Raw genomic sequence first — 23,018 nt, 5'->3', positions numbered from 1 at the left:
GAGACAAGATGTGATCCTTGCCTGGTGGAGTTCACACACATATGTGATAGACGATAATCAGTATACAAAGGAAAAGGTTGTGACAAGTGCGGTGGAGGTGGAAGTGACAGTGACCGGAGAGGCAGTGTTAGATGCAGTGGTCCGGGAATGCCTCTGAGAATGTGACACTTAAGCTGAACCCTGAAGGATAAGAAGACGCGTTCTGGAGAGAGAGCGACAACGTGTGATGGCGGTGAGGCAGGAAAGAACTCGGCGGGCTGGAAGCTGCGGGGGCTAAAGGTGCGCGGGGAGAGGAAGACGCCGGGAGTTTGCGATTTATTCACAGTCCGGTGGAAACTTAAGAGGGACGTTAGGCCAAAGAGTGGTATCTGGCTGCTGTGCGGGGTTCAGATCAGGGGGAACGAGGGACCCAGGGAAAGCTGTCAGGAAGCTGCTCACGGGGCCTGGCGGAGAATGAGGACGGAGGCAGAGACGACGGAAGGATTCGGGACTCGTTTAAGGAAGCCTAGACTTGCCGACGGACCTTGGGGGAGAGATGAACACTGGTATTAATATACTGCGACAAAGAGAACAACCCCCGATACGTAACCGGGGAGCCTCTGTACCCAAGTCCTGAACCACACACCTCAGCCTCTACCAGCGCAGCTCCCTAATCCGGAACTTTGGTGTTGTGGGCGTCCGCTTCCAGCCAGGGGCTGGCAAGTAAAGGACCACGTCCGGCGGGGGGGGGGGGGGCGGGAAAGCGACGGGCTGCTTCCGGCGCGGCGGTTCCGGCTCGGCTGGGTAATTTTAGGAAATGGTTTTGGTGTTCTCGGAAGGAGCGATTTATACGGTTCTTCTGGCTCTGTTCCTGCAGCCTCCGCGCCGCCAGCCTCTTCTGCCTCCGGTCCCGCCAGACACCCCGAGGCTCCTTAAACAGCTTGATCCTTGAGGTCCCTGTGTCCCCCGCCCCTCTACAGCCTGTGTCTTCTGGGCCCCGTTAGCCCTTCTACCCCCTCTCCAGAGGCCAATTGTGCGGACGGTGGAACAACCTGACTTAACTGACTGACTGAAGGTCCAGTGACCGTTCTGATCTGGCTGTTTTGGGAGAGGAGTGCGGTTGGAGAGGTGGCCTGGCCTGGGACTGACCAGGTAGGGTCTTCCCCAGAAGTCAGACATGGCACTGACTAGCCTCAGGGCAGTACCTTCTGACTGCCTGGCTAGAGTGGTGGAACTTGCCTATCAGACTGACTAACGGTGGACTGCCTTGGAATGGCTCACCAAGGCTGACCAGTCCAGGCCTAAGCAGTTTTGGAGGAACCACCAAGGGTGAAGGGTCTGAATTGACAGGCCCCTGCCTCCAGCCTGACCAGGCCTGCCCACTTCACTGACCTGTCCCCACCACCTGTGCAGCCATGGAGAAGATGTCTCGCGTGACTACAGCCCTGGGTGGCAGCGTGCTGACGGGCCGCACCATGCACTGCCACCTGGATGCACCAGCCAATGCCATCAGTGTGTGCCGTGATGCAGCCCAGGTAGTGGTGGCCGGTCGCAGCATCTTCAAGATCTATGCCATCGAGGAGGAGCAGTTTGTGGAGAAGCTGAACCTGCGTGTGGGCCGCAAGCCCTCACTCAACCTGAGCTGTGCAGATGTTGTCTGGCACCAGATGGATGAGAACCTGCTGGCCACAGCTGCCACCAATGGCGTGGTGGTCACCTGGAACTTGGGCCGGCCGTCCCGCAACAAGCAGGACCAGCTGTTTACTGAGCACAAGCGCACAGTGAACAAAGTCTGCTTCCATCCCACTGAGGCTCATGTGCTTCTCAGTGGCTCCCAGGATGGCTTCATGAAGTGCTTTGATCTTCGCAGGAAGGACTCTGTCAGCACTTTCTCGGGTGAGGCCCTTGGAGGTGGGTTGGGCAGGTGTGCATCTCTGCAGGCAGCTAGCCTGTCTAGGCATGTTGAGAAGTGCTCTGTGCATTAAAGGCCCTCAGATGTGCTCCCAGACGGCCTCCTGGAGGAGGGGGTCACCCTAGCTGGAAGAGTGGATGGAGGTCAGCAGGGGAGGGGTAGGCCTGATGGAAGTGTGAGGGGTACCTGGAGTGTGGTCACAGCTCTGATGCACTTGTGGGGTCAGCAGGAGTTGAGGCTGGGTGTAGGATCAGGGAGAGGGTAGAGCCTGAGCAGATCCACAACTAACCTGGGCAGCTGAGCAAAGGGTTTGTTTAACTGCCTCTTCCCTTGTCTCAGAGCTCCAGGCCACCTTATTGCATGATGTCTTCTACCTCCAGGGTCCTCAGCCCAGGAAAGCAGTAGCGGTGTGGCACACAGCCTGGTGCTGCTCCTACAGTTCTTTTCTCAGGAGGCCCAGCTCCCTGACAGCCCAACTTGAGCCAGCTTTCCCTCTTCCACCTTGCTGAGATCAAGTGAAGCATAGGGCAGAGCCCTCAGAGAACTAGGGGCCCTCTTAAGACAGACCTTGAGCTACCTGTGCTGGGACAAAGCTGGAGTGGTCCACAAGGGTGGACATGACCCTCAAGGCCTCCAGTCCTCTGGCAGCTCCAGCTAAAGGTGAAGGGACTGGGCAGAGGTGGGGGCAGCCCATTCATGCCTCCTTGGGCCTGAGGCCTGTGACGTATTGTGGACAGATGGCCCAGTGAGGCTCCTGTTCACTCAATGCTCTGATACCCAGTCCTGAAGCTGGCCACAGCTTTGCACAAGGACTGATGTCAAGACACAGAATCCAGGAAAAATCAAGGTCCAGGAGTTTATGTCAAAAAAACACTCAATGCCTGGTGTCCTGCTTGCCAGCCCAGGCTATTCTTGTCTGCTCTGTGAGCCCTCTCTGTACCCCTGTCTGCCCTGGGCAGGCCTCCTGACCTGGGTCACAGGCAGACGTGACATCAGTCCACATCCATTCTGAGGGCTCCGCTCTTGATTGCTGTCCCTCCTGGAGCTCCCTGGAGGCTGGCCCCCTGACTTTCTCGCTCCACTGATGTCCTGCCCACAGGCCAGTCTGAGAGTGTGCGTGACGTCCAGTTCAGCATCCGGGACTACTTCACCTTCGCCTCCACCTTTGAGAATGGCAACGTGCAGCTCTGGGACATTCGGCGGCCGGACCGCTGTGAGAGAATGTTCACAGCCCACAATGGGCCTGTCTTCTGCTGCGACTGGCACCCAGAGGACAGGTGTGGGGTGGGGTGGGGGCTGGGGCGACGGGGCAAGGCAGGTGGGGCTTATGGAAGGGCTATCTCACTGCCTCAAGGCATGTGAGACAGAGAGTGGGGAGCCCTCCCATCCAAAAAAGAGGACACTGAGAGCTTCCTGGGCTTTCTGCAGGGGCTGGCTGGCCACAGGTGGGCGTGACAAGATGGTCAAGGTCTGGGACATGACTACACACCGAGCTAAGGAGGTGCATTGTGTGCAAACCATTGCATCGGTGGCCAGAGTCAAGTGGCGACCTGAGTGCCGCCACCACCTAGCCACATGCTCCATGATGGTGGACCACAACATCTACGTGTGGGATGTGCGCCGACCCTTTGTGCCAGCCGCCATGTTTGAGGAACACCGCGACGTCACAACAGGCATCGCCTGGCGCCACCCACATGACCCCTCCTTCCTGCTCTCCGGCTCTAAGGACAGTACCCTGTGCCAGCACCTGTTCCGTGATGCCAGTCAGCCCGTTGAGCGTGCCAACCCTGAGGGTCTCTGCTACGGTCTCTTTGGGGATCTGGCCTTTGCAGCCAAGGAGAGCCTAGTGGCCACTGAATCGGGGCGCAAACCCTACACCGGGGATCGGCGCCACCCAATCTTTTTCAAGCGCAAGCTGGATCCCGCTGAGCCCTTTGCAGGCCTTGCCTCCAGTGCCCTCAGTGTCTTTGAAATGGAGCCTGGCAGTGGTAGCATGAGCTGGTTTGTGGACACAGCTGAACGTTATGCCCTGGCTGGCCGGCCACTGGCTGAACTCTGCGACCACAATGCAAAAGTGGCTCGAGAGCTTGGCCGCAACCAGGTAGGTGAGGCTGGGCTGAGGGGGCCATGACCCTGGGACAGCATCAGGGGGCTTCTCTGACTTTGCTAAGCCCAGACCCTGTCTTGAGTTTGGTGCTTGGCTCTGGTCAAGGCTACCACTGGCTTTTGCCCCCGTAACTGAGGGTGTCCAGAATCCCAAGAGTGGGCCAGACGCCAGTGCCATTCTTGGGGTGCCAGTCTGGGGTATTGTGGGGCTGGAGCCCCCTTTTCTGGCTTTTCTTGCTTTTGGATTTCCCAAGGTGTCTGGCCCTGCAGAAGTCCACAGTGCTTCTCTCATCACCTCCGTGGGATCCCAGGCTCGTTTCCACATTTCCTTCTGTGCCTCTGCTGGATGGAGGCTAGGATTTTTGTCTTTCCCAAGAGAGCCTCAGCTCCCCTGTCTGGGGTGGGCCAGGACATTGGGTCCCTGGGGCAGCTGAAAGCTGAGGGTTTGTGGTTCCATTGGGGGGGGTACCTGCAGAGGCTGCCAGGGACCTAGGACCCTGTGAGTGACCAGTGCCCACCTCTAGGTGGCGCAGACGTGGACCATGCTACGAATCATCTACTGTAGCCCTGGCCTAGTGCCTGCCACCAACCTCAACCACAGTGTGGGCAAGGGCAGCTCCTGCGGCCTGCCACTCATGAACAGGTAGACACCTGGGGGTGGCACTCCCTAGGGGGTAGGATTGCTGGAGTCCACCCACCTATTGACCCTCCCTCCCCCCAGTTTCAACTTGAAGGATATGGCCCCAGGGCTGGGCAGTGAGACGCGGCTGGACCGCAGCAAGGGTGACACACGGAGTGACACAGTGCTGCTGGACTCCTCAGCCACGCTCATCACCAATGAAGGTAGGCTAGAGGGCAGGCACAGAGCGTTCATGGGAGTGGGACTGGGGCGTGCCAGAGCAAGCCGGCCCTGGAATGCCCTCTCTCCCTCGGGCAGATAACGAGGAGACCGAGGGCAGCGATGTGCCTGCGGATTATCTGCTGGGCGATGTGGAGGGTGAGGAGGATGAGCTGTACCTCCTGGACCCAGAGCACGCACACTGTAAGTGAGGCTTGGGGAGGGGGAGGGGATGGGAGGCGGGGCCAGATACTCAGACCCTGTCTACCCCGCCCTGCACCACAGCCGAGGAGCCAGAGTACGTGCTGCCCCAGGAAGCCTTCCCGCTGCGCCACGAGATTGTGGACACCCCGCCCGGGCCTGAGCACCTGCAGGACAAGGCTGACTCGCCCCACGTGAGCGGCAGTGAGGCAGACGCAGCCTCCCTGGTGCCTATGGACTCCTCCTTTTCACTCATCTCTGTCTCGCACGCACTGTACGACAGCCGCCTACCGCCTGACTTCTTCAGCGCCCTGGTGTGCGACATGCTGCGCTTCTATGCCGAGCAGGGTGACGTGCAGATGGCCGTATCCGTGCTCATCGTGCTGGGTGAACGTGTGCGCAAGGACATCGACGAGCAGACCCAGGTGGGTGATAGGGTCTAGGGGGCTTTCCTGGAGCAGCTGCTACCCCCAGGACTGCCCCTGTACGGTCCCCCTGCACCCATACCCGTGTCTGTGCCCAGCACAGTCTGGTGAGGCCCCTCAGTGCGCTTGCGACCCTGGCTTCCTACCTCCCTCCTCCCCTCCCCACACCACCAGGAGCACTGGTACACGTCCTACATCGACCTGCTGCAGCGCTTCTGCCTCTGGAACGTGTCCAACCAGGTGGTCAAGCTCAGCACCAGCCGCGCCATCAGCTGCCTCAACCAGGCCTCCACCACCCTGCACGTCAACTGCAGTCACTGCAAGCGGCCCATGAGCAGCCGGGGCTGGATCTGCGACAGGTGCCACCGCTGCGCCAGCATGTGCGCCGTCTGCCACCACGTGGTCAAGGGTCTCTTCGTGTGGTGCCAGGGCTGCAGTCACGGCGGCCACCTGCAGCACATCATGAAGTGGCTGGAGGGCAGCTCCCACTGCCCTGCCGGCTGTGGCCACCTGTGCGAGTACTCCTGACCAGCCTGCCGGACCCGGAGGGGGGGTGGGGCTTATGAACCAAATAAAGGAAGCAGGAGCCGCAGTCTGGGGCTACCTGTCATCTGGTCGCGTCGCTTAAGGTCGGATCCCCGCGGGGGGTCTTGTCACCAAGTGAGCTGTCAGTAGCCAGTAGCTGCGTCTGGTGTGGCCTTCGTCCCGCCTTTCGGAAGTACCCCCTCCTTCCGGGGCGGGCCAAAGGAGGCCGCTTCCGGGAGCCGCGCCGTTGCCACGACGACGAAGTTCCCGGCATGCCTCGCGGCGGCGGGCTCATGGCACCTGGGTTGCGACCACTTCTGCTGCTCGCGTTCTGGATGCTGGCGTCTTCCGCCCGTAGTCCCGCGGAGGCGAACGACGGAGGATGGTGAGCGGCGCTGGGCGGCCGGATAGAGCGGGGCGCGAGGCGGGACGGCCCGGGGCATTCACCGGTTGTGTCCGCAGGCCGCGGTATGGGCCGGGGGCACCGGTGGCCGTGGCGGAGGAGGAACGCTGCACGGTGGAGCGCCGAGTGGACCTCAGCTACGCCGAGTTCATGCAGCAGTATGTGCATCCTCCTGTGTGGCCACACCCAAGCCCGAAAACCATCCTTGGGGTTCCGTCACCCTACACCGCTGAGGCCGTGCACTGGTCTGCTGGCCCGTAACCCCGGAACTCATGCGAGCGCGCGTGGGCGGGACGGTGGTAGGCGTGGACTAGCCCTGGCGGTGACCCTGCCCTTCTTTCTAGCTACGCCTTCTCCAGACCTGTCATTCTGCAAGGGCTCACAGACAACTCGGTGAGTGCTCACGCCTCTCTCGGCCACCTTTCGCCCTTGCTAGACCTGACCCCTAAGTCCTCTCCCTACTCCTGCAGAGGTTCCGGGTCCTGTGCTCCCGTGAAAGGCTACTGGCCTCTTTTGGGGACAGCGTGGTCCGGTTGAGTACTGCCAACACCTACTCCTACCGGAAAGGTGAGCTGCCCTACCCTGCAACCCAGCATCGTGCTACCAGCACAAACCAGTCATGACCATCCCTTTTCACACTGCAGTGGATCTGCCCTTTCAGGAGTATGTGGAGCAGATGCTGCACCCTCAGGATCCCCTCTCCATGGGCAATGGTGAGCCAGATTAGGGTAGCATGGGATGATTTAGGATTGCCTAGGTGCCGAGATCCCTGCATTCTCCCATGTTCTCTCTGACAGACACCCTGTACTTTTTCGGGGACAACAACTTCACTGAATGGGCATCACTCTTTCGGCACTACTCTCCACCTCCATTTGGTCTGCTAGGTACCACTCCTGCTTATAGCTTTGGAATTGCAGGTGAGTGTGCCTTTCAGGACCAGGAGACTTGGGGACTGGGCAGCCAGAGAGAAGGGGGAGAGGATTAAGCTTGGTAACCAATTGTTCATAAATAACCCACAGGAGCCGGCTCTGGGGTGCCCTTCCACTGGCATGGTCCCGGGTTCTCGGAGGTGATCTACGGCCGCAAGGTCAGCACAGGGTGGTGGCTGAGACTTTGGATTCACTGACCACAACACACAGAATAACCTTGCTGCTCCCATTCTCAGCGCTGGTTCCTGTACCCCCCTGAGAAGACACCAGAGTTCCACCCCAACAAGACCACGCTGGCCTGGCTCCGGGACACATACCCGGCCTTGGCACCATCTGCACGGCCCCTGGAATGCACCATCCAGGCTGGTGAGGTCAGTGGCTGGCAGGCTGGAGCCAGGGTGGGCGCAACCAAGGGCCCCCAGCCAATCCCTGTGCCCTCCCATCCTCCACCAGGTGCTGTACTTCCCTGACCGGTGGTGGCATGCCACACTCAACCTCGACACCAGTGTCTTCATCTCTACCTTCCTCAGTTAGCCAAAGGAAGGGGGTAGCTGGCGAACCTGTTGCACACCAGCACACGCCCCTATAGTGCTCACAGATTTTATTACAGGGACAGTGGTGGCAGCAGCAGCCTCAGCCCCTCACCCACTATTTCTGGTCTATAAGAGGGATGAGTGGAGACTCATGGCCCAGAACTGATGGGGGTGGGATGGGGACACCAGCGCAGAGATCCAGGGACATAAACTATGTACAGAGGCTAAAGGCTACTGCCCTAAGGCCCTACTGTGCCAGGGTACCAGGCAAGGCAGGGTGAGTGACCCATGCATTTGCCCTGCCTCAGTAGTCCTCCACCCAGCCATTCTCGGAGATGAATGCATCGATGACCTCTTTCATGGCCAGGTTGGGGATGAGCTGTTCCTGGGTCAGGGGACTCCGAGTCACAGGGTCAAAATGGCCCACACGCTGCAGTGACAACAGGATCAGGATTAGAATATGTTCAGTGGGTGTGGGCCGTGCTCCCAACTCCTATGGGCTCTCACCTGCAGATGCTCCTCGATGTCTTTGCGGTCATAGGTGATGCCACTGGGTGTGATGCAGGGCTCCCGCATCAGCTCAAAGCTGATCTTGCCACACAGGTAGTCGGGGATGTCTCGCTTCTGCAGCACACAGGGTCAGGTCAGGGACCAGGAAAGGATGCTGCTCTGGCTCCTACCCACAGACCCCAGAGGAAAGCCAGCTCACCTTTCTCTTCTCGTCCACCTGGGAGAAGAGCTCATCCATGTCTGCCAAGTACTTGTCCTGCAAAGAGCCAAGCAGCTTCACATGGGTCTAACACCCCAACTCCCTTCCCCAGGCACTGGCACACACAGACCCAACTGGAGCCAGGGGCACCTCACACCACATGCGTGCAAACACACACAGGACCCACGCTTGGGCCAGGGCACCCTCACATGCTTGGCCTCAATGCAGGCCTGCTGGGCTCGGATGTGGCTATCATCCTCATCACCCTCATGGTTCCGCTGACACTCTTCCAGCTCCCTGGGGGGTCAACCAAAAGCTGATCAGGAGTGGGTCTGGCCAGGAGAGGTCAGACTCCACTCCAACCTTGAGTTTATTCAGGCCTTGTTCCCCTCCATCCGCTGCTTACCAGTTAGCCTTCAATAAACACTTGTGACTCACAGTTAACCTTAGAGTGGTGATTTGTGAGGGGAGCCTGTCATCACCACAGCCCACCTCTCACGCTCGGCCACAATGAGTCTTGTGAGGTAGGAGTGCAGCTCGTTCTCCTGGTGGATGCGCCGCTCCTCGATGCTGTTCCAGCGCTTCTTCTTGGCAATTCGCAGAGCACTGGGGATGTCATCCCCAAAGTTCAGCCGCTGTTCCTTGGCCAGGTTGTAGGCTGGGGGAATAGAGGATTCAGGTAATCCTCCAGCCAGTACACCCATCTGGTCCCAGATGCCCTGGAACTGGCCAGCCTGTCGGCCCACCTCGTTGCAGGTTGGCGATAGCCTCATCATAGCTCTCCATCTCCAACTGGCATTGCCCCAGGAAAAAGTGTGCCTTCACAGATTGCCCATCCAGCTCTAGCGCGCGCCGGCAGTCAGCTAGGGCTTGCTCATGCTGCTGCATCTTCAGGTAGCACAGTGCTCGGTTGGTGTAATACACTGCCACCAAGGGATTCCGGGTCTGGGGACCAAAGTTGGACCAGCCAGCATAAGGGAGTGAGCTCACCCTGCTCCCTCTGTCCCAGCTTGAGGCCCTTGGCTGGAATCAAGACACTAGAGGTTTCTTGGCTTCCAATTCCCTGGGTTCTGTGGATGGGTGGAGGGTGGAGCCTACTTGAGCCCACCCTCTCCACTCTAAGGAGTCTTGTGAAGGTAGCTTTCCCGTACTTGTGGGGATCCTGTTTTGGACTCGGACTTCTAAAGGGGAAAGGGTCCCTCATCCCACAGGGCCTCAACCCTGAAACTCCCATCCGCCACAGTTCTCTGGCAACCAGCACTGGCTTGGGAGCCGCAGCCTTGACCCCTCAGGAACAAAATCATCACCCTCAAAGCCCATCACCATCATCCTCAGAGCCCAAGCGCCCCACCCCCACCCTGTCCAAAGGTCTGGGGAGGGCGGCCGGGCGGGGATTCTAGGGAGGACGCTGGGCTGAAGCCGCAGCCTGGCCCCACCCCTGGCCCAGACGCCAGACCTCTCCCGCGGCGCGGGCGCACTCACGATGGCGCGGCCGTAGCAGGCCGCCGCCTCCGGGTACTTGCGGCCCACGAAAAGCCGGTTGCCCTGCTCCTTGAGCTCCTGCGCGCTCGGGCTCTTCTCGGGGCTGCCGCCGCCGGCGCCCAGCCGTGCGCCGCCCTCCTTCTCTTCCTTGCCCTTCATGGCGCCGCGCGGCACGGCCTGGGCTCCGCTCCCAGGCTCCGAGCCCGGCCCGCCCTGCGCCCGCAGCCCGAGCCCGCGATCCGCTCGGGCCCGGCCCAGCACTCAGCCACCGGAACTTCCGGTCGCGCGGGTGGGCGGGGACAGAGGGGTGGGCGGGGCCGCGCGTGCACCCGAAGCACGTCGGAGGCGGGGCAGGCAGGGAGTACGCACTCAAAACAACACCACGCGCGGCATCTAAATCTGAGAAGCCCGGAGTTGGTCCTGACTGAATCCCGCCCGGGCGCTCCAACGCCGCACCTCCGAGGCCCCGCCTCGGCGCGTAGACATGGCGGAGTCCTGTGGGCTTTGGGACTGTGAGGACCCGAGCCGCTGGGCCGCTGTCCTGAAGCGCCACCCGGAGGTGCTGCGGACGCGCGCGGGCCCTCGGGGACGGTTGGAAGCCCTGGACAGATGGTAGGGCTGTGGAAGGATCGGGCGGGCGGGCGACTTTCTTTGTCCGGACTCCCCGTCACCGCCCTTCCCCAGGTATCGAGAGGAGTTGCCTGCGGCCATCAAGGGCCGAGTAGAGAAGCACGTGACACGAGATGACCTGGAGCAGTTGCTGGCGTGGAAACTGGCAGTGAGGCGCTTCCCACGTGGGGGGTGGAGTCTCCTCCAGGGGCGGGGCACAGCCTCGTGGGCGTGACTTCCTTCTGGGCGGGCCCTCCTCCTTGAGGTGGACCCTCGCGGCGTGGGCGTGGCTTCCTCCTGGGAGCCGAGACCCCGACGAGGTCTACCAACCCTGAACCCTGACACGACCTGGCCACAGAGGGGCCTTTTCCGGCCGCGCCTGCAGCAACTCGTGACCGTCAACTCCCCGGAGCTGGTGGTGCAGCGTTCGGCCGCCGCTTTCCGCCTCCTGCCAGACATGCATGCAGCGGTCATGGAATTGTGCGCTCTCCAGAGTGTGGGCCCCACTACTGCCTCGGGTTAGTCGGGAGACCTGGGCACGCCGGCGGGGTTTAGGGCGGGACCTGGCCTATTAGCGTCCTTATCTGTGAAGTTGCCTAACGGCTACGCACATGACACCACACCGAGATCATTGGTAAGGGTGGCCCCAGGCTGAGTCTGTCCTGGGACTGATGGGGCCTGAATGCTGGCCCTTCACTGCCCGCAGCGATCCTGGCTGCTGGAGCTCCCGAGGTGGCCGCTTTCATGTCTGAGGAGGCAGTGGCCGCAGTGCCTGGCTTGCCAGCCCTGCAGTACACTCTCAAGCACTATCTGCTGTACTTGGGCAGGGTGCAAGAGCGTGCCACAGCCCTGAGCCGAGGTGAGGAGACTGACGATGGTGGCCAGGGAGGGCATCCAGGACCCTGGTCAGGGTAGAGTGTGCACAGCTATCCAGCAGGGTAGGGTGGCCAGGGCCCCAGAGACCCAGACTCCCTCCGCTCCTCCCTAGGCAGGGCCTCAGGGCTGTGGACCCCTCACCACGTGGAGACAGCACTGTGGACATAGGCTATGGGGCAGAAGCTGTGCCCTGATCTACTGCCTGATCTCAGTCCCAGCCCAGCCACCCCCGACAACACCAGGCCAGCCAAGAAGCGCAGGACCCAGGCGGACTAACTTGGCTGTGGCCCAGAACCTGCTCACCTGCCATATGACCTTAGGCTGCAAGTGTCTCTGGACAGCAGGCTGGCAGAGCAGGAGGCTGGCTGCTGCAGAAGCTCAATAAATGCTTATTGTACTCACATGTGATCCTGAGGCCCACAACTCTCCCCAGGGGCTCCCACCTCCCACACAGAGGTACCTCCTGCCAGATGCAGAGGATCAAGGTGGGGGAGCCCATGCTGCCCACATGGAGGGAAGGGCCCTCACAATTTGTTTAGCCAGTGGGGAGAGCCCAGATCAGCCCCCAAAGTACCAGTACAGGTCCCTGATGCTGTGTAAAATATTTATTCATTCTCCAAAAAGGCTCAGACTGCAACTCTTGGAGGAGAGGCTGGGCACAGTCTCCTCTGGGGCCACCCTTGGGGACCCCCAACACACAGCCCAGTCCAGCAGTCCTTCCCCCCAGGCCTGGGAGGGGGCAGCCAGGGCTGATGTAAGGCTTGGCCTGGACTTGGCCACTGGGGCCACCTGACCCCGCGGGGAAGAAGTAGCCTCCAGACGTACATTCACAGAGGGTGGACATGCAGACCTGCCTGGTGGCTGGCCCACAGATGCTGCACCCTGGCTATTGTGGCCCTGGGGATCCTGTCAGGGTGGCGGGGGGACATGGGCACCCAGCAGGTCATAGGCGAAGACGTTCCAGAAGATGGCGAAGAGCAGGAACGTGCCATAGGCAAGCAGCACCACCCACCAGCCACACTGGTCCCGCAGGCGCTCCTCGTAGCTGCGCAGGATGGTCAGGCCCATGCTGACACCCACCACTGCACCCGCTAGGTGTGCCATGAAGCTCGGTTGCGGGCCAGAGGCAGGCAGTGGCGGGGAGAAGCGCAGCCACACAGCCCGGCCCACCTCGGAGCTCACTGCAGAGGGAGGCAGCAGGTGAGAGATGCCCTAGCAGTAGGCTGAGGCCCACCCCCCGGGCCCTCTACTTACTGCACACCAGGGCCAGCACCATCCTTAGCAGCTTGTAGGGACACCTCATCCCAGCCCAGTTCTGAGAGAGCGTGAATAAGAAAAGCTGCGAGGCAGGCCTTGTGGACCCCTCCCCGCCCGCCGCTGGGGCTGCCCCATTACCATGACGACATTGGCCAGGTGTGCGGAGCACAGGGCGTAGACCCCGCCGGAGCCCCCCACCACAGGGGCCCGCATGTCAGTAATGGAGACGGTCAAGGAACCTGTATGAGCAAGGGGAGAGCTGTGAGGTGAGGCCTGCCAGTGAGGTGCCCAGGGTGCATGTGCCTGCCTCACCTGCCAGCACACCCGCCAGGTAGAGAAGGCTGATACGGAGCAGGCCGTGTACCATCTCCAGGGGCACCCCGATCATCAGCTGCAGGAGCGCATTGAACCCCAGCTGCTCTAGCCTGGTTGTGTGGGGGCAAACAGGTACGAAGGGTGAAGTCCCCCTGCCCCCACCTCAAGGGGCCAAGCCCTCCTGATTCAATCTGAGGGGTGCCGGGGTGGGAAGCCCACTCACCCAACATGCATGAACATGTAGGTGACGAAGCGCCAGGCTCGAGCACGGTGGCCGGGGTGGTACACAAGGGGGCTCTTCATGTACTCGGGGTGGTAGGTCTGCAGCACCCACTTGTTGAAACGGGCCCCGTAGCACAGGAACACAATGATCTGGAGGGCGACAAGCATTAAGGCCAGGCAGGGCCAGGGATGCTGGATGGAGGCTCCCCAGGGCAGGGTGGGGGCGGTGGGCAAGCAGGCCCACCTGAGCTAGGGTGACCGAGGCCATAAACACTGGGGGTGGGCAGCTGCGGTGCCGGTAGAAGTACCAGTGGCGGTCCACCTCTCGGGGCAGGATCTCGTAGGCCACGTAGCGGACAAACCGCTTGTAGACACCCAGGCCCGGCTCGTCCAGCAGCCCATCCCGGGGCAGTGCCCGCTGTCCGTTGGCGATGGCCCGCTTGAAGCTGCTTGAGCGCTTGCTGCTGATCTGGGGGGGTGGGGCCTAGGCATATAGGCCACCATATTCCCCCCATGGCTGCCCTGCCTAAGTGGTCCACCCCTTTCCTCACAGGGTCTGAGGCCCTGCCCCACGTCTACAGCCCTCCCAAGTGGGAAGGGCAGGGAGGAGGGGCCGCCTGCCCATCCCACTCCAGCCAGGGCACTGTGCCTGCTAAGGCCTGGGCCCCCAACCCAGCTGCCCAGCCCCCGTGCACTGACCAGGTCCACCAGCTCCTGGTAGCAGACCTGGCCCCGCTCGTTGCTCTGGGCCAGAGCCACCAGCATGTCCAGCTTGGCAGGGTCCAGGGGCAGCTCATGGCTATGCACCAGGCCAGTGAAGGTGTCCGCACCGATGAAGCCTGTATTTTCAGGGTCCAGCTGCTGGGGTTGGGGCAGGGTGGGGGCAGTGGCCAAGGCCTGAGGGTGGGCCCAGCCCCTAGACCACAGGGCTGGACCAGGTCAGCTGGGAGAGGCAGGTTCCAAGCACCTTCAGTCCAAGCCCCTGTGCCCACATGGTCACAGAAGCTCTGGACACTGGTGCCTGGGACCCAGGCCTCCAGCTTCTCCAGCTGTCTCCCCACCTCATTTCTGCCCTGCCCATCTTGGAAGGGTAGGGCCAAGGTCTGAGGACAACCACCCTCCCTCCCGCCCTTCACCCATCGCCGTGGTCTGGCTCGCCCTTTTCTGGGGTCTCAGGCAAGGGACCAAGGTCGTGCAGGGAGAAGACTGAGCTGAGGGTCTCTGGGAGTTCCGTACCCCACAGCCCACCCAAGGGCGGAAGGCCAAGTCGGGGGCGGTGCCGGCGCCCCACCCCCACCCCCCACGCACCTGTTCCTGGATAAGCTGCAGCAGCGAGCTCCTATCCATAGAGCCAGGCCGGGCCGGGGACCGGGGACCGGGGGCCGGGGTCGGCGGCCGCGGCCGGGAGGGGCTGCTCTGCGGACGACTCCGCTCCGCCCCGGCCCTCCGGCTCCGCCCGCTCCGCTCAGCGCCGCGTCACGGAGCCGCCCGCCCCCGCCGCACACGGCGCTGCCGCCGGCCTAGCCACACGCGCACCCCCCCACTCGGACGTGCCCCCAAAAGAAGGGCGCGGGTCGCCGAGTTCCCACCCTGATCAGCGAGCGCTGCGTGCAGGCACCCCTAGGCCGCAGCGGGGAAACTGAGTCATGAGCGGCTCGCAGGCCCCTACCGCGCACACCCCTTGGTCTCGAGCTGGGGCCGCGGCGCCGACACCATCCCCACCGGGAAGTTTTCAGGGAACAGCCCACAGCTGGGACTCCCCAGGCAGGGGCTCCTTGAAGGCGCCTCTCTGCAAGACAGGCTCGCCTGTCCTGCTAGTAAGACGGCAACACGGCCCTAGCCCTCCCCAGGGTGCGCTGAAGCCAACAGGGCTACTAGCAGGGAAGGGGGAAGGTCCTTGCAGCTGCCTCTGCTCAACGGGTGGACACCAACCCATAGCACACACTTCAGGCTAGAGGTTCCTGATCGCTCCTGTGGCCACAATACTGAAGAGCCCCCAACGGACAAGACTGCAGCGGGGATGAGAAGCCCTACTTCTTGGGGAGGGCAGGAAAGTGACCGACTCTGGGAACGTGCAACCATAGCAACCCCTACCAGGGCCACTCATAACCGTGATGCAGCTGGGCCTCAGGATAGTCACAGCAGCTAGAAATAGCATCCTGCCCTGTCCTGAACGGAGGATCTCTGGCCATTGGAATTGGGAAGCTGGTTGGATGGTTGAGGTAACTTCAGGGCCTGACCCCAGCTCCTACTGGGTCAGGCACGAGCATCCCTACCAGGTGGGCTGTTCCTCAACCTCTATAAACGGCATACATATCAAGCTGGGGGAGGAGCCCTGGACTGCAAGCCTGCCTTGCACAGGAAGCACAGTATGTGGAGGGGCAGTTGTGGAGCCAAGGTCTTCCACCTGGACACACCATGGGCTGACTCTGCTCACCAGAGAGAACACCTGAACAGCAAGTGCCAAAGACTAACCCTAAGATGAGCCCCCTCCTCAGGCCAGGAAAGTTCTGTCCCCTCTCCTCACGCTGGAGCTCTTTGGCTGTCTTCTGCCCAATGGGAGAGGCAGAGACCTCTGGGTGGGGAATGAGGAATGGGGCAGCTCCCCCAGGTCAGGGCCACCTTACACATCTCAGAACCCCAAATCCTCAACACAATTCAAACTGACAGGATGCTGAGATTTGGGGAGTGGGCACACCTGGGGAGGATTCACATCAGAACGACCTCAGGTATCAGGCCCCCTCCAGCCTCTTATCCTCAGGCCAGCATGGACCTCACTGAATGTAAAGGCTCTGAGGCTGCAGCTGGGCCATAATTGACCCTTACCCTGGCCTGAGGCCTCAGGATGGTAACCCAAAACCAGAAGGGAGGGGTGTGGCCAGGAGTAACATTTCCAGCCCACATCCAGACCAAGGACATGTTTTAGTTGATTTAAGAAAAGTCATCTTCATGGCCAACAAGGACATGAAAAGATACTCGACATCACTAATTGTTAGAGAAATACAAATCAAAACTAAAAGATATTACATCATACCAGTCAGAATGGCCATTAATAAAAGTACACAAACGATAAATGTTGGAGAGGGTGTGGAGAAAAAGGAATTCTACACTGTTGGTGGGAATGTAACCTGGTGCAGCCACTATGGAGGATAGTATGGAGGTTCCTTAAAAAACACAAAATAAACTTACCATATGATCCAGTAATCCCAGTCCTGGGCACATATCCGGAGGAAAATATAATTCAAAGACACATGCACCCCAATATTCACAGAAGCACTATTTACAAGAGTCAAGACATGGAAACCACCCAAATGTCCACTGACAGCTGACTGGATGGATATGGTATACATATACTATGGAATACTATTCAGCCATAAAAAGAATAAAATAATGCATTTGCAGTAACATAGATGGACCTGGAGACCGTCATTCTAAGTGAAGTAAACCAGAAAGAAAAAGAAAAATACCATATGATATCGCTTATATGTGAAATCTAAAAAAGACACAAATGAATTTATCTGCAAAACAGAAACAAATTCACAGACATAGAACAAATTTATGGTTACCAGGGGGTAAAGGGGGTGGGAAGGGATAAATTGGGAATTCGAAATTTGCACCTTCGGGGAGTGATGGAAATGTGAGCTATATTGATTGTGGTGGTGGTTTCACTGGTATACGTGCATCTATCAAAATTCATCTATCGTACATCTGAAATATGTGTACTTTACTGTATAGGAATCATACTATAATAAAGGTGTTAAAAAGAAAAAAAAATCATCTTCAGAAAGTAGGACCCAAGATGGAAAAGACACAAGTGAAGTTTAATCAGGAAACCCAATCTCTTTTGTCTTCTGTAAGGGGCACAGCCCTGGACCTGTCTTCAGATGGGGGGAAGGGGAAGGGCACAATGGTCCAGCCACTTCTTGTCCCCACCCCCTGCCTTTGGCCCAAAGCTCTGCCTTCTTACCCCCTTCACATATACTGGCCACCTGGGACCAGGAAGGAGGAGTAGAGCCCTGAGAATTCTGCTCTGGGGTCACTGGCTTTTTCACCCATGCCCCACAGTCCCTCTAATACAAGAAGCCCACAAAGGAGGGCAATGCCCGGCATCTGCAGTGGGACAGGACACAGGGTTCTGGGTCCCGAGGACCCAGTCTTGCTGCTCCGGCAGAGGCATGGCAGGGAGAAGACTGTCCTCAGAAGGAAAGCTGAGACAGAAAGAAGCCCCCCACTCCCCACCCCAAGCAGGTGGCCCCACACCAGCACCCTGTGGGCCCTGATATCAGACCAGGGGGTCCTGGGGACTCAACGGCTCTTCACCAGGACCCTGTAGAGTGAGAAGCTGAGGACTGCAGCGACGGCGGCCCCAGCTGTCCCCAGTGCCACCCGGAGCCAGAAGGAGGTAGTATGTCGCTCCCCATGAACAAGGTGTCTGTAGGAGAGAGGTGACCCTTGCTGCTGTACCCTCCACCTCCGTCTCCTAGAAACCCATGCAGCCCCACTTTACTGCTCCTTGTCAGCGCCCAGCAAAGCAAGACCCCCAGACAGAGCAGCCTGTGAGACCAGGCTCTGAGTGCCCTTTTTGCACATCAGCACTGGCACCAAGGCCCACCCAGCAACTCTAACCAACTCCAGTCCTGACACCAGAGCTGTCCCACCCTCCCAGTGACAGGGACCATGGGTACCCTGGGGCAGGGACAGGTCTCCCACATGAGGACTGTGCTGCTGATACCCACGGGAAGGTGGCCATGGTGGCGAGCCGGGTAAAGATGGTGGTGTCTGGCATGGCTGGGCCAGCACAGGAGAACGGGGTCGGGGCAGATAGCCGATGCCTGCGGCAAAACTCGGTTGGGGACAGGCCAGGTGACAAGATGCCTCCGGGCAGGTCAGCCTTGGAAGAGACGAAGAGGCAAGGGGTCTGTCCATCCATGTAGTGGCGCTGCAGTGGGGGAGGGGTGTGTAAGCACACTGGTGGACCCCTGCCTGTGCCACCTGGCAGGGCCTCCGGGGCTAATGGAAACTTGCCTTGTAGACACTGGCGCACAGTGTGAAGGACGCAGGGTCACTGCCATCAAACATCAAGCAGGCAACATCACACGTAGCATCAGCTGCGACGGTCAGCAAGCTGTCTGCACCCACCTCGCATAGCTGAACAGAGGGTGGCCTCAGAAGGGCACAGGGCTTGGTTCCCCAGGGCCACCTCGGGACAGCTCCCCCAGTATGCACAGCCCAGGTCCAATGGGGATCCCACACTCACTATCAGGTACTTTTCCTGCCCGTTGACCTGAACTGTGTCAATGGCATAAGTGGAGGACTCCTCAGAGAGATCCTGGGCACCCTGGTGCTGAGGAGGAAGACACCTGAAGCTCGCTGCCCTGACTCCCCCCAGGACCCGTCCCCACCCCGGGTCCCTTGCCATACAGTGGACGCTCACCCCCAGGCCACGGCCAAGGAAGGCCTGCAGGAAGGAGGACTTGCCCACTCCACGGGCCCCCACCACCTTGCACAGGAGCACACTCCTCTGTGTCTGCCCCTTCTCCTGGTCCAGCCTCTTCTCCCGGGTGACTGTGGGCAGGGGGCAAGGATGAGTGAGAGGGAGGGGCTGCTGGGGAGGTACCAGGCGGGAGGCTGGTATGAAAGCAAGCACCCACCTGTAATGGCATGAGCCTGAGAGTCCTGCTCATAGAGAGTGGGGTAGCCCAGGTAGCCAAGGTGCTCGAGACAGCACCGGACATCTAGGTAGGTCACCAGGCTGGAGACAAAAGAGGTGGAGATGTGTCACTGTGGGGCAGAAGGCGTGGGGGGTGTTTCGACAGGTGAGGGCTGCACTTACGTCCACTGGCAGAGGTACCCGTGCAAGGGCAGCCAACCGGCCTCGGTGCGGACTGTGCGGGAGAGCTGGGGGCCCCAGGGAGCAGCTGGAAACACGCTGAAGAGGCTCTGTAGCTCCGCTGGTGAGAGGGCACCATCCCGGTCCTGTGGGCAGAGGGGCTTGGTGACACGGGCAACAGGCCATAGTGGGGGTTTAGGGGGGCCCAGTGCCCTCACCTGGTCATGCTTCTCAAACACTCTCTGCACAAACTGGTAGCCACGGTGGTTGAGCTCAGCGCTGCAGCCAGGGGGCACGCGGAGCCTGCAGGGTGCCAGGGAAGCTGAGCTTGGCAAGCCTCCCACTTGTGGACTTTCCGCCCTGCTGGCTGCTGCTCCCCACCCTCAGCAGAGCAGGCAGGCAGACAGTTGGGGCTGGGGTGTCTCCCAGAGTGTGTGTCCCAACTGGCCCCCCCCAGTGCAGGGCACCTCCTTCCTCCACAGGCCACCAGGCAGGCAGCCCCGTCCCACCTAGTGCTCAGCCCACAATAAGGGCTCCAACCTCCTCCAAAGACAAGCGTCCCGAGGGGCCCCAGCACAGGGTCCAGAAGCCTCCAGGCCCCATTTGACACAGAGCGGAGGCAAGCCCTGAGGCCAAACACCACTCACGGTGGGAAGAGGTAGTCGGCCGTCAGCTCAAGCGAGTCGCCGTACCCAAAGCGCCTCAAGATGGTCCACGTGGTCTCATGGCGGCCTCGCTGGATGAACAGCATGTTCAAGAACAGGAAGCCTGCTCAGGAGGGGCAGAGGAGCAAGTAGCACTGGGCACAGCCCTGCCTCTCCCCACACCCGAGGACAGGCAGGACATAGAGCCTCACCATCCAGGGTGAGCCGGTCGTCCCGCACGCCTCCCACCACGTTTCTGCTCACCACCATCTTCACATCCTCCAGGGCCTGTGGGGCCAGGGGGTGCCCGAAACAGGATTTCTGCCTCCGAGAGAAAGCAGCTGTTGGTCAGCCAGCTGCCCTGAGATCGCATGGCCTGTCACCAGGGCGGCCGAGGCGTGGAGGGCAGCTGGAGCTGAAGGGATGACAGAGATGAAGGAGACAGAGGGAGCTGCACCTGGAAAGCGTTGAGCTCCTGGTCATTGAGCGCTTGGTCCATGTCCTGGTCTGAGAGCCTGAAGATGCGCGTGAGGGCCTGGGTACACGCGGGCCTCAGCTGTGGGGACAGCCAGCTCAGCATGCCCCCACTGCTCCCATCCACTTGCCCTCCCTGCTGGTACCCAATGCCCACCTGCTTGGCCTCAGGGTCATAGAGGGGGGCTGTAGGGTGCAGCACGGCCTTCTGTGCGTAGTAGAACAGCTCCGAGATGTTCTTCAGGTTCTTGGCTGAGCACTGGGACACATTGGAACAGACTCAAGAGAGGTGAGGCAGGAAGGCCCCCTGCCCTGTCTCCACAGTCCTGGCACCCCCACCGCCCAGCATGCTCACCTCCACACAGGTCTCGATCTCGGGGAACTGGCTCATGATAGGCAGCACGGCCTCCATGGAGCCCCCCGGCCGCAGGTCTGACTTGTTGCCCACCAGGATGATGGGGACCCTGGGGGAGAGGCCTATGGTCACCAGGAATCAAGAAGCTGGTGGGGCCTAACCCTCCTCCCCTGGCCCCCCTACTACCTGGGCTCCCTCTTGCCCCCATTCACCAGTGGGATCCATTTGGTTCGAATCTGAAAAGCAAGGCCATGCCATGAGGATAGAAGCTTGCCTAGCACACAACTCCCATGTGGAACTCATCTGATTCCAGCAGTTCCCCAAACACCCATAAGGGGCCTGGAGTCAGCAACCACTTCCCCAGGCCCAAAAGGTTCAGACACATGGCTGTCCACACTCTTTGGATCATGGGGCTCCCTGGGGAAGCTGTGGGGGTCCTGGCCAGGGAGGCTCTGGGAGGCTCCCCCAAAGCACTTGTTAGAGATGGGACTGGCCATGGGTGCAAGCCGCACAAGGCCTGGGTCAGCTGAGCATCCACCTAGGGTGTGTGTGAACAGGCCAGTGGTTGGGTGCAAGTGGCAGGAATCTGGGATAGTTAAAGAGCTCTCTTGCTCACCTTCTCAATGGTGGCCTCCTCAGACACGTCATACACCACACACACCACGTTCGCCTTTGGTAGGGAAGGGAAGCACAGTGTTACCTAAAGCTTCCTGCTTCATTCACACACTGCACAGGTTGTTGCGGGAAGCCCGCTCCTCCAGCCAGTACTCCTTGGCCAAGTCACGCTGGGACTGGCAATTGGCCACTCACACCTCTGGCGAGCCCTTCCTTGACCTGTGCCCACTGCAGATGCCAAGCCCCAGGACTGCAGTTCTGGTCAGTGAGTCCCAAGGGCTCAAGACAGGCACAACCACCCTGATACCTGGCACCCCAGCCCCAGTCTCAGCCCTTTGCTTTCTGGTCACTACAGGCAAAGAATATGATAAGGACTACAGTACAAGAAGGGTGACAGAAAGACAGCTGCAGCCCATACCCTTGCCCAGTGGCATTCCCATGACACAGCAGAGGTTCCAGGGGCCATGCCACCAACCCCCAGGAGCCCGTTTCAGGCACAGGTTCTCCTAATAACAAGAAAAGAGAAGGCTGTGTAGCCCACAGCCCCGGTCAAGACATCTACTGTGGCCCAGGGTCTCAGGGTGTGGACCGGACTATGGGGTGGGAATCAGGTAGCTGGGCACAGAGCTGTTTAAGGGATAACTTTTGAAGACTTGAAAGCTGTTCCCCAGGGTCCACTGAAGAGGGAAGGCTGGGCCTGGAGAGCCATGGGGCTGGCCAGCCATGTGTGCAGAAGGAAGATAGGTCCCTCTCCTTTCCAGCTCCCAGCAGAGTGCATCACAGAGACTCCAATAACACTCGGTGCTGACAGGTCACAGCAGGATTAATGAGGCTGTGCACACCCTGAACACTTTAATCCAATCCATCAGAGAGAAGCCAATCAAGCCCAGGCAGCACCACTCCCTGGCCTGAGCCCTGACACTCGTGCCCAGCACCTCCTTCCCAAACCCTTAGGACACACTGTACCTTGTGAATCTCCTCCTCGAGCTCCTCGGCTGTCTGTTCAATTTCTAGATGGAAAAAGAGACCTCACTGCAGATGCCAGAAACACCCGCTCCTGGGCGGAACCCTGAACAGCACTATGGGCGGGCAACCGGCTTTACCTGAATAATCCACGATGTGCGTGGGCACCTTCTCTGGGGTGACGTCTGCGGGAATGGTGATCTCTTCTGCCCGGGGCGGGACCTGGGGCAGACAAAGCCGTGAGAGCAGCCGGGAGGGACTGAGGGCGGCGGTGCCCGGGCCTCGGCCCAACCTGGGCACTGGGGCGCACTCGGCCTTACCTCCTCGGGGAACTCCTCACCCACCAGCGACAGGATCAACGACGTCTTCCCCACCTGGGCTGCGCGGGGAAGCGCGGTCAGCGCGGCGGCCAAGGTCGCGGCGCCCCGCCCCGGACAGGGCTGGCCCCAGCCCCAAGACCCCCGCCCCAGCCCGACCCCCGCCTGAGCGCCTACCCTCGCCCAACAGCAGGATACGCACATCCCGCTTCATGGCGGCCGTCAGGAGCTGCTGCCCGACCCCGGCGCAGAACCAGCCCCTGACTCCGACCGCCACTGCGACCCTGGCCCCCGCCCGCCCTCTCCGCGCGGGTACTTCCGGCTCCCGCCCGCGCAGCCGCACTAACGAGTCGGGCAGACCAGAGGCCAGGCTGTGCTGCGGCGCCACCGCGTGAGCGCGTCGGGAACTGCAGGTGGCGCGCCGGCCGGAGGGGCGGGGCCTCTGGCCCACGTGCCGCCCCGCCCCCTCAGTTCCTGCTCTGGCTCAGGCAGCTCTCGC

The 23,018-nt window shown here is 60.5% G+C and overlaps 6 protein-coding genes and 1 long non-coding RNA gene across 21 annotated transcripts; 3 read left to right on the top strand and 4 right to left on the bottom strand.

Moving 5' to 3' along the window:
• Positions 1 to 274: 274 nt before the first annotated feature.
• On the bottom strand, positions 275 to 2,996 carry LOC140687044 (uncharacterized). The gene is made up of 2 exons (XR_012061075.1): positions 1,372 to 2,996; positions 275 to 523 (listed from the first exon to the last, which is right to left on the bottom strand). It is a non-coding gene; the product is annotated as an uncharacterized lncRNA (long non-coding RNA).
• Positions 756 to 6,056, top strand: WDR24 (WD repeat domain 24). Its single transcript, XM_006204237.4, has 8 exons — positions 756 to 1,875; positions 2,991 to 3,168; positions 3,320 to 3,992; positions 4,522 to 4,640; positions 4,719 to 4,840; positions 4,935 to 5,039; positions 5,121 to 5,461; positions 5,636 to 6,056. Exons 1-8 carry the CDS (start codon positions 1,395 to 1,397, stop codon positions 5,987 to 5,989), a joined length of 2,373 nt encoding a protein of 790 aa, XP_006204299.2. The 5' UTR covers positions 756 to 1,394; the 3' UTR covers positions 5,990 to 6,056.
• A 65-nt stretch (positions 6,057 to 6,121) lies between these two features.
• On the top strand, positions 6,122 to 9,004 carry JMJD8 (jumonji domain containing 8). 3 transcript variants are annotated; one of them, XM_031687145.2, is made up of 9 exons: positions 6,122 to 6,371; positions 6,449 to 6,547; positions 6,734 to 6,782; positions 6,860 to 6,956; positions 7,034 to 7,102; positions 7,187 to 7,306; positions 7,409 to 7,476; positions 7,555 to 7,684; positions 7,772 to 9,004. In XM_031687145.2, exons 1-9 carry the CDS (start codon positions 6,259 to 6,261, stop codon positions 7,786 to 7,788), a joined length of 762 nt encoding a protein of 253 aa, XP_031543005.1. In that variant the 5' UTR covers positions 6,122 to 6,258; the 3' UTR covers positions 7,789 to 9,004. The 3 variants fall into 3 exon arrangements, with proteins under 3 accessions (XP_031543005.1, XP_006204439.1, XP_072798423.1); XM_006204377.4 differs by having other exon boundaries at positions 7,555 to 7,689; XM_072942322.1 differs by lacking the exon at positions 7,034 to 7,102 and having other exon boundaries at positions 7,555 to 7,689.
• Positions 7,905 to 10,361, bottom strand: STUB1 (STIP1 homology and U-box containing protein 1). The gene is made up of 7 exons (XM_015239183.3): positions 10,043 to 10,361; positions 9,307 to 9,505; positions 9,053 to 9,218; positions 8,770 to 8,857; positions 8,561 to 8,617; positions 8,359 to 8,475; positions 7,905 to 8,281 (listed from the first exon to the last, which is right to left on the bottom strand). The coding sequence occupies exons 1-7, from the start codon at positions 10,199 to 10,201 to the stop codon at positions 8,156 to 8,158; spliced, it is 912 nt and encodes a 303-aa protein (XP_015094669.2). The 5' UTR covers positions 10,202 to 10,361; the 3' UTR covers positions 7,905 to 8,155.
• On the top strand, positions 10,360 to 11,928 carry LOC102535904 (uncharacterized). Of its 5 annotated transcripts, none has more exons than XM_072942324.1 (5): positions 10,360 to 10,654; positions 10,727 to 10,820; positions 11,037 to 11,169; positions 11,358 to 11,510; positions 11,740 to 11,928. In XM_072942324.1, exons 1-5 carry the CDS (start codon positions 10,527 to 10,529, stop codon positions 11,910 to 11,912), a joined length of 681 nt encoding a protein of 226 aa, XP_072798425.1. In that variant the 5' UTR covers positions 10,360 to 10,526; the 3' UTR covers positions 11,913 to 11,928. The 5 variants fall into 5 exon arrangements, 4 of the variants coding, with proteins under 4 accessions (XP_072798425.1, XP_072798424.1, XP_072798426.1 ...); XM_072942323.1 differs by having other exon boundaries at positions 11,010 to 11,169; XM_072942325.1 differs by having other exon boundaries at positions 11,010 to 11,169; positions 11,640 to 11,928.
• A 189-nt stretch (positions 11,929 to 12,117) lies between these two features.
• Positions 12,118 to 16,987, bottom strand: RHBDL1 (rhomboid like 1). Of its 6 annotated transcripts, none has more exons than XM_072942319.1 (8): positions 14,630 to 16,987; positions 14,021 to 14,182; positions 13,566 to 13,790; positions 13,323 to 13,471; positions 13,097 to 13,209; positions 12,923 to 13,023; positions 12,782 to 12,866; positions 12,118 to 12,708 (listed from the first exon to the last, which is right to left on the bottom strand). In XM_072942319.1, the coding sequence occupies exons 1-8, from the start codon at positions 14,666 to 14,668 to the stop codon at positions 12,437 to 12,439; spliced, it is 1,146 nt and encodes a 381-aa protein (XP_072798420.1). In that variant the 5' UTR covers positions 14,669 to 16,987; the 3' UTR covers positions 12,118 to 12,436. The 6 variants fall into 6 exon arrangements, with proteins under 6 accessions (XP_072798420.1, XP_006204296.1, XP_072798421.1 ...); XM_006204234.4 differs by having other exon boundaries at positions 12,782 to 12,842; XM_072942320.1 differs by having other exon boundaries at positions 14,021 to 14,179.
• A 136-nt stretch (positions 16,988 to 17,123) lies between these two features.
• RHOT2 (ras homolog family member T2) lies at positions 17,124 to 22,853 on the bottom strand. 4 transcript variants are annotated; one of them, XM_072942313.1, is made up of 19 exons: positions 22,697 to 22,853; positions 22,523 to 22,581; positions 22,343 to 22,424; positions 22,206 to 22,249; positions 21,241 to 21,294; positions 20,811 to 20,860; positions 20,625 to 20,733; positions 20,427 to 20,528; positions 20,253 to 20,351; positions 20,008 to 20,116; positions 19,799 to 19,919; positions 19,370 to 19,454; positions 19,155 to 19,297; positions 18,973 to 19,073; positions 18,756 to 18,886; positions 18,579 to 18,665; positions 18,347 to 18,469; positions 18,058 to 18,260; positions 17,124 to 17,753 (listed from the first exon to the last, which is right to left on the bottom strand). In XM_072942313.1, exons 1-19 carry the CDS (start codon positions 22,731 to 22,733, stop codon positions 17,627 to 17,629), a joined length of 1,866 nt encoding a protein of 621 aa, XP_072798414.1. In that variant the 5' UTR covers positions 22,734 to 22,853; the 3' UTR covers positions 17,124 to 17,626. The 4 variants fall into 4 exon arrangements, with proteins under 4 accessions (XP_072798414.1, XP_072798415.1, XP_072798416.1 ...); XM_072942314.1 differs by having other exon boundaries at positions 22,523 to 22,576; positions 22,722 to 22,748; XM_072942315.1 differs by lacking the exons at positions 22,523 to 22,581; positions 22,697 to 22,853 and having other exon boundaries at positions 20,837 to 20,860; positions 22,343 to 22,418.
• Between the last annotated feature and the right edge of the window lie 165 nt (positions 22,854 to 23,018).

Source organism: Vicugna pacos, chromosome 18 (genome assembly GCF_048564905.1).
Source record: "Vicugna pacos chromosome 18, VicPac4, whole genome shotgun sequence".
In the NCBI taxonomy this organism is placed as follows: Eukaryota; Metazoa; Chordata; class Mammalia; order Artiodactyla; family Camelidae; genus Vicugna; species Vicugna pacos.
Note: the sequence above shows the minus strand (reverse complement) of the source record. Positions and strands in the feature narration are given on the sequence as shown.

Coding starts and splice junctions, on each gene's coding strand:
- WDR24 (XM_006204237.4), top strand. CDS start 1,395: ATGGAGAAGATGTCTCGCGTGACTACAGCCCTGGGTGGCAGCGTGCTG. Junction 1,876..2,990: donor CTCTGTCAGCACTTTCTCGG/GTGAGGCCCTTG, acceptor TCCTGCCCACAG/GCCAGTCTGAGAGTGTGCGT. Junction 5,040..5,120: donor GGACCCAGAGCACGCACACT/GTAAGTGAGGCT, acceptor CCTGCACCACAG/CCGAGGAGCCAGAGTACGTG.
- JMJD8 (XM_006204377.4), top strand. CDS start 6,259: ATGCCTCGCGGCGGCGGGCTCATGGCACCTGGGTTGCGACCACTTCTG. Junction 6,548..6,733: donor TACGCCGAGTTCATGCAGCA/GTATGTGCATCC, acceptor CCTTCTTTCTAG/CTACGCCTTCTCCAGACCTG. Junction 6,783..6,859: donor AAGGGCTCACAGACAACTCG/GTGAGTGCTCAC, acceptor CTACTCCTGCAG/AGGTTCCGGGTCCTGTGCTC.
- STUB1 (XM_015239183.3), bottom strand. CDS start 10,201: ATGAAGGGCAAGGAAGAGAAGGAGGGCGGCGCACGGCTGGGCGCCGGC. Junction 9,506..10,042: donor CCTGCTACGGCCGCGCCATC/GTGAGTGCGCCC, acceptor TTTGGTCCCCAG/ACCCGGAATCCCTTGGTGGC. Junction 8,618..8,769: donor CCTGCATTGAGGCCAAGCAT/GTGAGGGTGCCC, acceptor GGCTCTTTGCAG/GACAAGTACTTGGCAGACAT.
- LOC102535904 (XM_072942323.1), top strand. CDS start 10,527: ATGGCGGAGTCCTGTGGGCTTTGGGACTGTGAGGACCCGAGCCGCTGG. Junction 11,170..11,357: donor GGGCCCCACTACTGCCTCGG/GTTAGTCGGGAG, acceptor CACTGCCCGCAG/CGATCCTGGCTGCTGGAGCT. Junction 11,511..11,739: donor TGCCACAGCCCTGAGCCGAG/GTGAGGAGACTG, acceptor GCCTGATCTCAG/TCCCAGCCCAGCCACCCCCG.
- RHBDL1 (XM_072942319.1), bottom strand. CDS start 14,668: ATGGATAGGAGCTCGCTGCTGCAGCTTATCCAGGAACAG. Junction 13,472..13,565: donor CCTCGGTCACCCTAGCTCAG/GTGGGCCTGCTT, acceptor GTCGCCCTCCAG/ATCATTGTGTTCCTGTGCTA. Junction 12,867..12,922: donor ACCTGGCCAATGTCGTCATG/GTAATGGGGCAG, acceptor CCTGCCTCGCAG/CTTTTCTTATTCACGCTCTC.
- RHOT2 (XM_072942313.1), bottom strand. CDS start 22,733: ATGAAGCGGGATGTGCGTATCCTGCTGTTGGGCGAGG. Junction 20,861..21,240: donor AGGAGGCCACCATTGAGAAG/GTGAGCAAGAGA, acceptor CTTGCTTTTCAG/ATTCGAACCAAATGGATCCC. Junction 19,920..20,007: donor CGACCGGCTCACCCTGGATG/GTGAGGCTCTAT, acceptor CCTCCTGAGCAG/GCTTCCTGTTCTTGAACATG.